Below are 14,500 nucleotides of genomic sequence, written 5' to 3'. Positions count from 1 at the left end.
AGCAACACTTTGATTTGAGATAAATATGCTCTAATTTGTCTCCATACCCCTCTTTGGCTGTAGCACTGTACAGTCTCTTCCCACCTTAATGTAAGTAATGGAAGAAGTTTACAAAGTCTGCAGGCTCTTACACGTTCAATCTAGTAGCCTCCAACAGGTAGGATATTTCTCACATCACACAGTTTATGGCTTCCCATAAAAGGAAGGGCTCAGCCCTTTCCCTTTCCTTTCTTCACAGGTGGAATGGAGGGCTGAGCAGAAGAGTGGGATAGGTAACTAGGAGGCATCAGGTTTTCAGGAAACCTCTTTTACAGCCCTAAGTAACCTCAGCCCTCACTGCCACACTTACCTCAGGAAAACAGAAGGGAAATTTTCAGTTTTAAGAATTTTATTATGTAGAAATTGTGCTGACACACAGAAGCCTGCATCCTTCCAGGACACGGACAGCTCCGTAAGTTGTGGTTTGTCCTCATGTTCAAGCAAGCCATGCATCAAGTGACATACAAGCCATACAACTGTCCCATTATGGTTGAAAACCATCTTTAAAACATGCAGGCACTGAAGCCTTATTCTCTTGGCAACACTGAGTCCCATCAGAACATACTTAATGCCCCTGTGCTTATTCACAAACCAAGCCAACTTTCTCTGCTAAGCAGAGAGATTTCTGAACTGAAATGCTTTTTCTGCAAGCCAAAGGTTGCAACAGATGAAATTCAGAAATAACTAATGCACCACTGAAATCAGAACCATACATTGCAGACACACCCTGAGCTCAATCTTCCACTGCAGCAACAGAATTTCAATGGTGAATCATTTTGCAATATCTACTGAAATCTACCTTGAATGCTGAGCACAGAGATAAAAAACTACTTTAAACAAACTGTCCAATAAACACGTGAACCTTAGGTGTTCTTGTGGCTTCATCATGCTCTCTCTCTCTACTTTACATATTTTTAGAGGGTTTGATCCTAGACCACTAGATCTTGCTTGCTTGCTTGAAGAGATTTAAGTATTTTCAGTATGCAACTTATTATATATTGTTAAAGAAACAAGTTCTAAAGAAAGTGTTTGTACAGGGTCTTTGCCAAGGTAAGGCTTTCTCAATCCTGCCCTGTGGTTAAAGGGAAGTTACATATATTTTTTCAGTTGTTTTTTCCCTCAATTTGAGCTCTTATTTTTTGAGATTTCTATCTTCATAAGCAGTAAAATCTGTCGTAGTGTTGGGATTGAGAGAAATTGCATGTACAATAACAGTCACTGATAACACACATGGAATCCACTTCAGTAAACAGAGGAAAAGCTACCAACCAACTCTGATTTTGGTGCGGTAATTCTTCAGTAACACAACACTGATACAACACTGTATCAGTAATAATGTAGAAACTCCTGTATTGTCCAATGAATCATTAAATATTCACATTAAGCTCTGACCATGTGCCAGTTAAGGACTTAAAATCATTAAATCTTGTGATGTCCCATTTTCCTTGTTATACCCTCCTTCCCAGAAAATGCACCTGCAGCTCTTAAAAAACCAACAGAGAATGTAGATTCCAGACTCTGCAACTAAATCAGCAGATTTGGATGCTTTCCTTAAATCATTCAGCCACTTCCAAATATTCTGTCTTCAGGTAAAAGCAGTGTGTAAAGTTGCATTCCACCTTTCAAGATTTTGCAGTATTTTCTGGAGAGTCCACCACAGATCTCAGAGTTCTGATTCAGTGGTGGTAGCATTACCATAGCTCATGGAGTTATTTTAAGGTCTGATCCACAACTATGTAGATGACCAAAGCACTCAAGATTCAGCTGCTGAACAACTATAAAGCAGCACTCTGCCGTAATTCACTCCATCTCCCTGGCTCCCTTAAAATACCATGGTGGAAAGTTGCCACCCGTGGCAGCTAATGATGTTTACCTGCTTGTGGAAGCCCAGATTTACTTCAGTCTCAAATACATAAAAACCAATTCTCTAAGAGCCCTCAAATACTACACAGCCTGAAGAAATGGATAATTGATCCATGCTGCAGAAAATGACAACATAGTTAAATATTTTCAGTCAGAAGTTGAAATGCTTATTAGAGAAGGAGTACGTTGGGGTTTTTTTTTTGTTTGGTAATTCTTTAAGTGACATTATTTTAGTCCATAATTATTATTTTAAGTGCACTTCATCCAGTCAGTAGCATTTTAGTGAAAGTGACACTGAGCTGTATATAAACAACACCAATCATAAGGAAAAAACTGCAAATTCAGTTATGTTAGGTTGGTTTGCAGGCTGGCAGAAGGCTGTTTATACATGAGGAATTTAAGATTTCAGGCTATGAGGACTACTAGAGCCACAAGCTCCCATATACCTGCTTTACCACTTGGGAATTGATCCATGTTTACTCACTGGAACTGGGACAAGTGATTTTTTACTATTCCCATTTGTCCACCCACCACTCTCACACAGACAGTTGAAGGGGAAGGGGAGCATCTTCCAGGTGACAGCCTGGTGTATGTATCTGTTTGCTTAACACACGGGGCTGATAGTGAGGTGGTAAACATGACTGTGTGCTGCACTTGCAGAGTCACAAAACCTGCAGGTGAGGGGGTGAATTGGAGGAGCAGCCTGACAAGTACAGCAGTAACCATCACCCAGCCTGTTATCATGGATTAATTGGCACTCTTTGGAAAGACGCAGAAGGAATTAATGATGAAAGAATGCAGATGACACAAGAACCAAGGCAAGCCAGAAGTAAATACAATTCACCTTCACAGGGGACTTCAGCTCAATATATGACAAAACATACTACAAAAGCCTTGCAGCCCTCAGAACATTCAACTGTTCAGGCAAGTTCCAGTTCTGTGTCATTTACATCGGATGTAAGTACGTCTGATGACTGAGTGCACAAAGACATGGCTGTGCCTTTTGAGGAGTATCTAATCTCCAGCTGCACAGCTATGCACTTTTAACACAGAGAGAGATCCAATGTGCCCCTTTAAATCCAATTCCAACTAAAAACAACCCTATAATACTCCAGGGGAAGGTGGAGTTTACTAGACCATAACCACCCTATAGGTTAGACAAGAGCCTTAAGGGAGAAAGAAGTGCTCGAATAATTAACACAAATCCTCTCTGTGAAAGCTTTGTGTCTGCAACTAATCTGTATTTGTCCAGAGAAAGGCAATGAAGGTGGTGAAGGGTTTGGAGCACATGTCCTATAAAGAGTGGCTGGCTGAGGGAGCTGGGGGTGTTTAGCCCAGAGAAAAGAGGCTCAGGGGAACCTTATCACTCTCTACAAATACCTGAAAGGAGATTGTAGCCAGGTGGGGGTCAGTCTCTTCTCCCAGGTAACAAATGACAGAACAAGAGCACATAGTCTTAATGTGCACCAGGGGAGGTTTAGGTATGACGTCAGGAGGAATTTCTTCACAGAAAGGGTGATTAGACATTGGAAAGGGCTGCCCAGGGAGGTGGTGGAGTCACCGTCTCTGGAGGTGTTTAAGGAAAGACTGGATGTGGCACTTGAGTGCCATGGTCTAGTTGACAAGGTGGTGTTCGGTCGCAGGTTGGACTCGACGATCTCTTTTCCAACCTAATTGATTCTGCGGTATTTGAAAATTCACCTCAACGCACAAGTCACATATGAAAGCGCAGGTTTTCAGTCTGCATCCTTAAAAACAACACGAGCGTCACCCACGCTTTGCGCGTTTAAACGTTGTTTCAAAGCAACGCGATCACCCGCCGTAAGAACACCCGGACAACCCGAGTCCCTGTCTTTTAGGGCTTAAAGGACGACGCGCAGATTCCCCTTCCTGCCTCGGGCAAAAGTCCTGCTGGCACCTGGGCTCCCCGGCGGCGGACGGTGAGAGCGCTTCGGTGTCACCAGGTGGGCGCAGGGCCCGGGGGCACGGAGCCTCTCCAGCCAGCACGGGACCCGCCTGGCCGCAGGGGCTCGTCGGGCCCAGCACCAGCTCCAGGGGGGGCCTCTCCGGCGGGAGCCGGGAGCGCTCTGCGGGGAGGCCCCACGGCCGGCACCGCATGCCCCCGCATTATCGCCCCCGCCCTTCGACCGGGAACTCACCGCCAAGGAAGGTGCCGAGGACGAGGCATTTCTTCTTGTGCCGCTGAAGGAAACTCCAGAGCGAGCGGAGCATCCTGCGCGCCCGGCCCGGCCCGGCCGCCCCTCGGGTGCCCGCGGCGGCGGAAGGGGCGGAGGCGGCGGCAGCGACACCGCCCGCGGTGCCCCGGAAACAGCGCCCGGGCCCGGCATGGCGGAGGGGGGAGAGGCGGCCGTGCTGGCCTGGATGGACCAGGCTCTCGACGTGGTCAGTGCGGGCCGGGGCTCCCGCTGTCGCTCCTCGGGGAGCCCCGGGGCCCCTCACGGCAGCGGGGAGGGGGCGGGAAATGGGAGCCGGCGGAAGCTCCTGCCGCTGTTGTGACGCTGTCCCGTGCCTCTCGTGAGTCTGTCTGTCCGTCTGTCCCGCAGGCTAAAGAGGCGCTGGAGAAAGGCGAGGTTCCCGTGGGCTGCCTGCTGGTCTACAACGGCGAGGTCATAGGCAGGGGCAGGAACGAGGTCAACGAGACGAAGAACGTGAGTTGAGGTCCGCCCGGGGACACCGTGGCTGTGCCACCCCTGCTCTGCCCCGCTCTTGTCCTGTTGCTGGGTCTCAAACGTGCTCTCTTAAAGTCACCTGGGAGTTAAGAGTAAGAAATGACTGACCTGTGCAGCCTTTCCTGATGAAGTTTTGTCCACAGGCCGGAACAAAAAGATATTGCCTATAGATTTTAGACCTGTTGCAACTTTAACCATCAAATTAGCTATAAGATCTTATGCTGAGAAACCTGTTAATGCCAACAGGAGTTTTGTACAAGTGGAAGTTTCGTATAAATTAATCTGATTGCAGGATCTGGCTGTAATTTATATTAGATGTCTCAAATCTCAAAACACAATAAAAAGTCAAAATGAGTCTTTCAAGCTCAAAAATGCATTAGTAAAGATGAATCATTATACTAATTTGTTCTGCAGGACAATCTTTAATGTACTAAGAGAATTCTAATACAGCTCTAAGAAAGCTGGATGACAGAGAAGTTAGGTATTTCATCGTTGTAAACACTGTGGGGAAGCAGACACTTTTTGGGAAAATCATGCCAGAGATATTATGTTAAAATCCCATGTTAATAGACAGAACATAGCTGACAAGACTGATAACAAAATCAACTTAAAAATATCAGGGAAGCTTTCAGCCATTTTCGGTGTCAGGGCTGTCTGAAGGTACGAACTAAAATGCAAGTAGCCTGATTTTAAAAAATTCAGCTGGATTTTGGAAACAGTAATCTGTTAATATCTTTGGAAGCCAAGCTTATTTTGAATTGCTGCTTAGCTCAAGTTTCAGTTATTTTGTGGCTTAATTTTCATAAATGTTTGTATTGTAGTGATTGGAAATGCTGGGTACTTAGTGCTTCTAAATTTTTTATCAGATACTTAATTGTTCCATGTAGTCTAAAAGAAAATGTAAGCTTGAAAGAAGTACTTGTTATGAAATGTGAATGCAGAAAATGGTTTTCAGTTTTCTCCTAACAATTTCTGGCATTATTTAGGGACCATCCTGGGGGAAAAAAACAATCCTGTTGAACCATTGAGGCAGTGCCAGCAGACATCATAAATGTCAAGGTCTGTTTGTTCCACCTTATATTGAAGGTCTTCTCCAGAACATCATTCCTCAGATGGCTAAAAAATGTCTGATTTCCAGTTTCAAACTTTTTATGTTCTGTTTATATCTCCCTGTTCTTGTGCCAGAATCATCCATTATTTTACATAGCTTGGATGTATTTAAATTCTTATTCCTTTTTGGCTTTTATTTTTCCCGAGCCAGCTGTTTAATTTCCTCTCAGAAGACAGGCTTGCTTTCTATGTTCATTATAATAATTCTTTTATATAGCCATTCAAGCTTTGTTTCATTTTTCTTGAATTCACTTAACCAGAACTCTGTATTTTATTCCAGATGGACTTGTGCTTTGTTCGATAACAATCGTACTTCACATTCTCCCTGAAAGGAAGTCCACGCATCTTTTCTGGAGCTTCCTTGGTCTTTTATGCTGTTTTGTTATTCTTCATTTGTTATTCTGAAATTTTTTTTTACTCCCACCTAGAATGCCATCCACCTCTTGAGTGACACTCTCACCCTGTCACTTCTCGTGATGTCTTTCATCATACAAAAGACATCATATCGTCAGCTGTTTTCTGTAGGTGTTTTTCCAGTTAATGCCAGTGACACAACTGAAAACATTTAAGCCAAATGATCTTTGAGTGTCTATGGTAAAGAGTTCCCTCTGGCCAACTATTTCCCCTGTCAATGCAATGTTTCTTCTTTTCTTGTTCACCTTACATTTCTTGCATTAGGCTGTTTTCCCCACTCACAATAATTCAACACGTTGTGCTGTGCCAGATGCACTGGAAGTGTCTAGAGAGAGTGGTGTTTCTCTTGCCTAGAAAAAACATTTGTCAGAGAAAGTTACTAGGTTAATTTAGTGTCAGCTATCTTACTGGTTTCTTGTTTAATTTACCTTTTATTAGGACTAGTCCTTGTCATGCTACTTTCAAGGTTTGTTGTCTTGCCTATTTTACTGTTGAGACCCTCCTGGATCTGTAGGTGTCAGGACTGTATGACACCTGTCCTTCCTGTTTTTTGTTGCAGTGACTCTGTTTGCTCTGACAGGTTGCAGTCATGCAGTACTCTGCCTTGATGCATTAAAACGTTGCTGGGAGACTGGCAGCCTTGTGCACAAGGTCTTGAGCATTTTTTGATGGCAATGATAATATCGACTTGGGGTTTGCTCCTTATCCCTCTTCCATGCCCTAGGCAATTTTTAAAGGCCTAATTCTCTATCTCATATGCTGTAATTTGTGCTTTCTTGCTCTTACTCAGCCTTTTCACCACATTATCTGCATCATTTTTTATTGAAAAGGCAAATTATAAATTTCCTTTTGGAATAATACTATAATTACATTTAAGTCTCATCTCAAAGTCACGGTAGTAGTGCTAACTCTTTTATCACATGTTTTCTCTCAAGGTACTTTTACTTTTCATGTCATTTGTTTTGCGGGGTTGACATTTGATATTTCTTCCTTTAGCCTTTGCTTTCTGACTTCCAAAATGCAGCTCTATAAATACTGACTTTTTTAACTTCTTGAAAACTTTGTTCCTGCTTTGAAAAAGGGATCATTTATCCAGTTAGATCTTCAGTCTTTCCCTGCAATTCTGCCTTTGGTCAGGAATCAACTTGCTGCTGGGCCTTTTGTCAAATAAATTCTGTCTTCTCCTTAAGCAGGTCCCTGCATCCCCTGATGTGATGGGTTGAAGTTAAGAGCAGGTAGTGTCTTCTTTATGCCCTCTTTCATTATGTTCCTAAACTGCTAATTTTGGCAAAAAAGTTTAGTTGCCAAAAACTCTCCAGTGTTTTCACGCTGTGTCCTGTCACCCTGCATACTTTGTTTCTGCCCACCATGTCCACAGGAGAACGTATTAATGTCAGAGATACTGCTGCTTACTGTGTGGAAATTATCTGCAAAATTATTGATCATTGCATTCTTCTGGGAGAAGTTGCCTTTGGGAGAAAGGAGTTTATATACAGCTGTGTTTGTTTTTATTTTTTTAGGAGCATGGCTGTGGCATCAGCATTTCAAAATAGTTAGACATGACATTACTTGTCTTTGCTGGGCAACAGTGCAGCAAATGTCTGTGTAAGACATTGGTTTTTGACAGCCTGGCGATTCCTTCACAAACTTGTGCCAGTGCTGTGTTCCCTCTGGCAGCTCCCACACTTGATTGTTCACAGTCTTGCCTCACAGCAACCTGAAAATTTTCTCCCTTACAGCATATGTGACCCTTCCCAGCTAGTTTTGGCATCTTTATTCCCACATGTGATGCAATCATTCACTACCCAGTAAAATGCTCTCTGTCTTAGGTCCTTTGTTGATACACACAGACATCTCCTCTTTGTTCTGTCCTGTTGGGTCATTGTGGCAAGTGTCTTGCAGGCACACTACGGGATAATGGAAAATGAAGTATTGTTTGTCTAATGAAGCCACAAGATAACACAGAACTTTGAGCTTTGGTCCCCTTCACTCCCACTTGTTAATGATGGTCTAAAATTTAGAAAGTAATCTTTTTAGGGCAGTGATGATATCTTTATTTGTCTGTGAAATATTTGACACAGTTTGGGGCACTGTCAAGGCTTTTACCCCACTGAGTCAGCTTTTTTCCTTGGTACACCATCTGCCACTCTGTAACAATTCTCATTTTTGCTTGCTACTCTTAACCTGTTTTTGCTTTCTTGGCTTTAAAAGAGCATGTAATATTTGGCAAGTTAAGCTTATGAATTGAGTCAGTAATTCAAAATTAAAATAATCCCTCTTGTATCTTATTTTACACACAGCAAGTCAAAAAAAAGGCTATCTAGTCATAGCTTAATAAAAACCAAAATCTTAAGACAGACCTAGAAGGTCAGTTTTTATCCCTTGTCTTGTCTTGTCTTTAGGAGGGACCTTTAACAGGTGCGTAAGGAGGGAGCTCATGAAACAAGAAGGGAGTAGCATAAACCTTCCCCTTCCATATACTTTCCACTTCTGAAAGTGAATAGCTTAGGGATTTCCCAAGTCCAAGACTGTATCTGGATCATGGCTTCTGATAGCTGTCTGTGCACATATCCTCCATGAATTTGTCTAAATCTTTTTTGAAGTAATTTATGTTTTTGGCTTCCATAGCATCCTGTGGCAATGAGTTTCACAATATAATTATGTGCTTTGTGAAAGAGTACTTCCTTTTGTTTGTTTTATATCTGCTGCCTGATAATTTCATTGAGTGCTCACTTGTTATGAGAAATAATAAATCACAGTTATAACTGATTTTTCCACATTTTTCTTGATTGTTTTAAAAACCTCTACTGTAGTCCTCTTAACTTAGAAAACTAATGACTGTATCTGTTAAGAGCCACAGTCTAATTAGTCTCTAAACGGAGACTGTTCTGTAACTTGGATAATCCTTTCTCACCCTGAGGTGAATTTGTCTCGCTGTTCCTGTGTCTATGACATGAGATGACAAAACCAGTGTGTATTACTTAAGTTATGGGTACACTGATGTGTAGTAATGTTCTGTATTAGTGTAATCTCTTTTGTGTAGCTGTCTTCTATCACTGCAGAAGCTGGTATGACCTGCAGCAGCTGCATGGCCTTTTTAGGAGTTCTAAACCATTTTTGAACTGTATTAAACATTGCAGTACTTTGCCTTGTGTTGTAGAGCATCTCACTGTTATCACCACAGATCTTCACAGTGCTAAAACATTAGCCCAAGTCCATGTTTTGAGAGGAAGCTATCAAGGGTCATATAAAGACATACTAAACAGAAGTACAAGTATCATCTGGATTGATTGTCTTACTCTAATGCTTGTGTCAAAAATATCCTATTTTTTCAGAATAGATAGAAAAAGAAGGAAAATACTAAGTCTTAATTCAAATAAGCATCAGGCTCTAACTGGAGGGTCCTTTTCAAAACTAGTACTTTCTGAAATTTTTGCTGTGACATTTCATTGGCATAACACAGTGGTGCAGACATTTCAGAGCGGTACTGGGACATTACTGATTGTTTGGTCTCTCTGCAATTAAAGTCAATGCTTTCGTTGAGGTTTTTGTGCCATAGATGTTGAGATACTAATCATTCAATTATCTTGGATAAAAAAAAGAGATTAATATTCCTTTGTCTTTTTGTAGTCAGTCATATACGACAATCCCTGCCTATTACTTGAGGGACTTACCGTACCTGTATGTATTCCCAGGCAGCATTAAACCTGAGGCAAACTGAAAATGCTGTGTGTACAAAGCATGCCAGGCAGTTGCAGAAGCATACTGAAATTATTGCATATTCACAGTGTATTCATTCCTTGCAAGCCCAGTAACATTGTCAGAGGAAGGAAAAGGTACCAGCAAGGAGCATTTTCTTGATATTTCCAGAGAAAGTAATCCAGCCTGTATTATTGCTCTTGGAAGTAGAGTAGACTATGGGCTACATTAGTTATGCCAGTGGGCTTTGTGTGTCCCTTAAGCCTCAAGCAGAGTTTTCATGTCCTGTCTCACTGTGCTGGCATGGCTGAGAGAGGAGAACTTCTGAGCATGCTCCTCTGCCTAGGAAAAACTAGAAGAAAAAACTGGCACTTGTGGCTCTTGTGTGCCGCACACAAGAGGTTGAGGTTGAATATGGGCTTTCTTGGGCTGAGTATTTCTTCTGATGTCTGGGTGGCATGAAATTTCCTTTGCAGCTTGAACCAGCAAAGAGCATTACATTACTTCTATAACAAAAGCGAATAAACGCAAACTTTTAAGAAAATACTTTTTTTTATCTCCTAGGCTACTCGACATGCAGAAATGGTGGCAATCGACCAGGTCCTTGACTGGTGCAAGCAACACGACAGGGATTATAGGGAAGTGTTTCCACAGCTGGTGTTGTACGTAACTGTAGAGCCCTGTATCATGTGTGCAGCTGCTCTGCGCTTGATGAGTATCCTTTCATGCTGACTCACACTGGGAAACTCAGTGTCAAACCATTACTCTTTTGGCAGTGAGCCCACAAAGAAAGGCTTGACAGTGTCAGGGAAAGCTGTGAGGGGTGGTTTGAGGGTCTGCACCCACCTCCATACTGAATAGTGAGAGACTCCGGAGTGAAAGCTTTGATGCAGTTATGACAAACAACTGCTCTTAGAGATGAAAAATACATTTTAGAGATGTCTGTTAGTATGTAAAATGAGCTAGGTGCAGTTCAGTGTTCAGTTCTGAATGTTGCATCTATCAGTAAACCATGTCTTTGTATGCCCCTGCTTTGGGATTCATGCTTCTCCTTTTCTGAGAAAAGCTGGATGTGCATCTTCAGCAATACATCTTACATCATTCAAAAGTAAGTTCTGATTTTATGAGGGAGGAATTGTAGCTCAAACTAATTTAGTTTGAAAAGTACGAGCACATTTTAGGAAATTTGATGACTAGATCAGGCTTCTGTACTTCCTGCTTGTTTTTCACTTAATACCTTGACTCACTCCCATAAATTCCACGGGTTGTATATGGCTGTCGAAATGAGCGATTTGGAGGCTGTGGCTCAGTTTTGAGCATCTCATCTGATGATATGGTGGACTCAGGAGACCCATTTGAAGTAAGCTATAAAATGTTTCCCTTTGTTTTCCAGCTAGGATACTGTGCCTGTCTTCGTTACCACACTTCGAGAATGTTATGCATCACTTTAAGAAGACACAGATGGAAGTTGATGAAAGTCAAGTAAACTTGGCTTTATAAGAAAATAATGTAAAAAACAATTATGTCCTTAAAGAAAAGAAAATTGAGGAAAAGCCTGATGACAGTCTTAAATTATTTTAAAGGATGTATCAAAGGGGAGGGAAAGAATTATGCTTGTGAAACAAGGTAAGAAATACATCTAAAATATGTGTAATACTTAGAACAGTAAGTATATGCTGCAGGAAAAGATGAGGGAAAATTATTTTAAACTGCAGAATGTACAAACACATAATTAATAAAGTCACAGCAACTTAAAAAATTACTGGGTTTTGGCTGAGCCACTGGAAATGATTGTATTTTTGTTTTCAGTCTGTGTGTTTATGAGGTAAAATGTATTATCTTAGACTTACTTCATGTAGTTCAAATCCCAAAATAAATCTGAACTGCAAAAGTAGCAGAGGAAATTCAGTTTAGGTATCAAGAAACTTTCTGAATAGTAGGGATGCTGAAAGACTGAACAATGTCTGGGGTGATTGAGGCATCTTTGTCATGTGAGAAGGACTTGACAAGCTTTCAGTGGAGGTAGAGTATAAGTAAATCTAGGTGCTTTACAGCATGATATTACCTGTGTACCCATACATACCTGTAAAGAGTATTTATTGCATTTTATTTATTACATTATGCACAGTTGTACATGATCCTGCCTTATACAAAGATACTGATTAGGGTTCCTGGAGTTCTTTTCCACACTTCACATTAATGATTTAATGAATGTAAAAAACAAGTAATGTATTTCAGCATTGTAAATAACCACTAAAGGCTCAAGTCTCTAAAGAATTTCAGTCAGCAAGACAATACTGTTTGGCACTCCAGTGTAAACATATTAGGCATCTTTCTGTCAGGGTGTCAGTGAGACTAACATCTGAATTAATTGGTGTAGTCAGTACTGGAAGAGTGTTCATTTGCTAACATTGCATGTGGTATTTAATTTTTTTTATACATTCAGAAGAAAAAAAGGAGAAGGCTCTTGATACTATGAATCCTTTGTTTCTGTAGGCAACTGCTGTGGGATGTACAGGAGTAACTAATTATTTTCTAGCATGGGTGGAGATTTATTTAGTGTGAGTGACATTTAAATGCCCTGTCATTAGTGTTCATGGCCTGGAAAAGTATTTTAGAATGACCAAAAAGAACTGAAAGGTGACCTTCAGGAATAAAGAATGGATATGTGAATGAGTGTTTTCTGTCAGGAATCTCATCTGCAAATACCTAGGTGTATGTCTCTTACATTCCCAAGTGCTTGAGGAGTATGTGAGGTTGGAAACACGTTAAGAAGAAAGTAACTGTAGATTGCATTAAAATTTTACATAATTTACTAAGGAAGTTTGTTTTGCCTAATTTTGAGTTATTAGGGAAATTACTTACTCTACTAAGCCTCAACATAGTGTTTTTCAAATGTATTAGGTATTAAACCTGAAAAGGAGGTTTTTTTGACCCCTAAGTTGATAGTACAGTTGTTTAAAATTATTCTGTACTCAAGGCATTATTGTGAAGCATGGAATACATTATTCTCAGATGTGCTCACTGACATCATTCTAATTTGAACAGTGCTCTTCTGGCTATCGCGCTGAAGAAGCAGTGGAGTTGTTAAAAGCTTTCTACAGACAAGAAAATCCCAATGGTAGGTTTTACATTAATGCATCCATTTTGATCCCAACCTAGTTTAAAAGAATGTTGGCACTGGAATTACTGTCATTCACTTCTGATGATTCTTTTCCTTTCCTGTTTCTTGGCAGCACCAAAATCAAAAGTACGGAAAAAGGATCGTCGAAAGTAGCCCTACACTGGTGGGACACAGAAACATAACCAAAAAATGATATGTGAAGGTTTCCACAGCATCATGCTTTTTTAAAATGTGCAGTTCAATCAAACTATGTTTAATTTTCTGTACAGAGGTTTTACTAATAGGATACTTAGTATCTGCTCCCGTGTTTCTATGTTTATGACTTCTTGTTATCATAATGACAAAATGAAAGAATAAATGGCTGTTTTTTAGAAAGAGGAAAATTGGTTCAAGTCCACTTGTTTACAGACAGATCCATTAAATTGGTGCTTTTGTACAGCACATTCTAGAACTTTTTTTTCCTTCTGTCTGTGGAGAAGTGTGGAGGGCTGGGAGCCCTTGGCACAAGAGCCTTCTGCTCTCCCTTGGAGAAGAGAGGTCTGAGGGCAAGACAATCTTCCCCAGAGATAAGCAGCCTTCCTCTGGGTCATGGCAAGAAAGTGAACCACCCCCAGCATGCCTTGTTTCTATATGGTAATAGCCTGTACCCCGTTGGCTAGTTGGTTTCTACCCCACCCCCTGCCTACCCCATATAACCTCTGTCCCCAAGCCCTGATGTAGGGAGCCTTGTCCTTGTCCCTAGCCACCCCTTCACAGGGACTGCTGGACAATAAAGGCTACCTCTGTGGAACTGCTATACAAGGCTCCTGTCTCTCTATCCCCGAGTTTGCCGTGGGTGATTTCACAAAGAGCTGAATCACAAGAGCTGGAATCACTTGTAGCTGAGAAATCACTGCACTTCCTGAAATCACTTGGTGCCCAGGGAAGCCGGCCACCGCTCCTGAAGAGTTGTCCTTACAGGACACTCTAGGAAGGTCGTGGCACACGGGGTTGCCCATCCCCTGGCCACCTGAAAGCAACAGAGAAGCATCTTTGCTTTCAGTAGTAAATGTTTGCTTAGGCAAGTAAGTAACTCTCTTGGAAGGTTACATTTGTAAGTCCTTTACAGTCCGTGTGTGTGTATTTATTCAAAAGGCATATAAAGGAATTGGTACAGTCCTTGAAGACTTAAGCCCATCGTAAATGTTTCTCCATTTTTTTTTACACTCCCTCTAGCACAAGCTAGATTTTCAGATGTAATTTCTGAAAGTCACATACCTGTGTAGACAGGGACATACACACAATCACTTGTCTGTGTATGCTGTTGCTTGATAAGGATGAGCAAACATCACCTGGCTGCACAGCACTTTCATACAAAATTGCGGAGAAACTCCACAACTCTTAAGACTGTCCACTCCTCTTGTGAATATTAGTGTAAGAAATACTTCATTTTTAAGAATCCACTAAGAAGTTGAAGCTGTTCTCACTACTAAGTTACAGTAACCGAGATGGGCAGATACAAGTGAAAGCCAGAAAATGAAGTTGGTAATAACATGAATAAAATATATTTAAGATATTTATC

General features: G+C 41.4%; 2 protein-coding genes across 2 annotated transcripts in view; one reads left to right on the top strand and one right to left on the bottom strand.

Annotated features, from left to right (window-relative positions):
* PEX3 (peroxisomal biogenesis factor 3) overlaps positions 1 to 4,199 on the bottom strand; it is a 21,043-nt gene extending 16,844 nt beyond the window's left edge. Inside the window, exon 1 of the mRNA XM_039568138.1 lies at positions 4,062 to 4,199. Within this exon, the coding sequence (XP_039424072.1) occupies positions 4,062 to 4,134 (73 nt within the window). The 5' untranslated portion in view covers positions 4,135 to 4,199. The remainder of the gene's footprint in view (positions 1 to 4,061) is intronic.
* Positions 4,197 to 14,500, top strand: ADAT2 (adenosine deaminase tRNA specific 2). The gene is made up of 6 exons (XM_039568139.1): positions 4,197 to 4,305; positions 4,467 to 4,571; positions 10,380 to 10,530; positions 11,069 to 11,175; positions 12,864 to 12,936; positions 13,052 to 14,500. The coding sequence occupies exons 1-6, from the start codon at positions 4,249 to 4,251 to the stop codon at positions 13,090 to 13,092; spliced, it is 534 nt and encodes a 177-aa protein (XP_039424073.1). The 5' UTR covers positions 4,197 to 4,248; the 3' UTR covers positions 13,093 to 14,500.

The sequence above is a fragment of the Corvus cornix genome, chromosome 3, assembly GCF_000738735.6.
Source record: "Corvus cornix cornix isolate S_Up_H32 chromosome 3, ASM73873v5, whole genome shotgun sequence".
NCBI lineage: Eukaryota > Metazoa > Chordata > Aves > Passeriformes > Corvidae > Corvus > Corvus cornix.
This window is presented reverse-complemented; position numbering and strand designations above follow the sequence as displayed.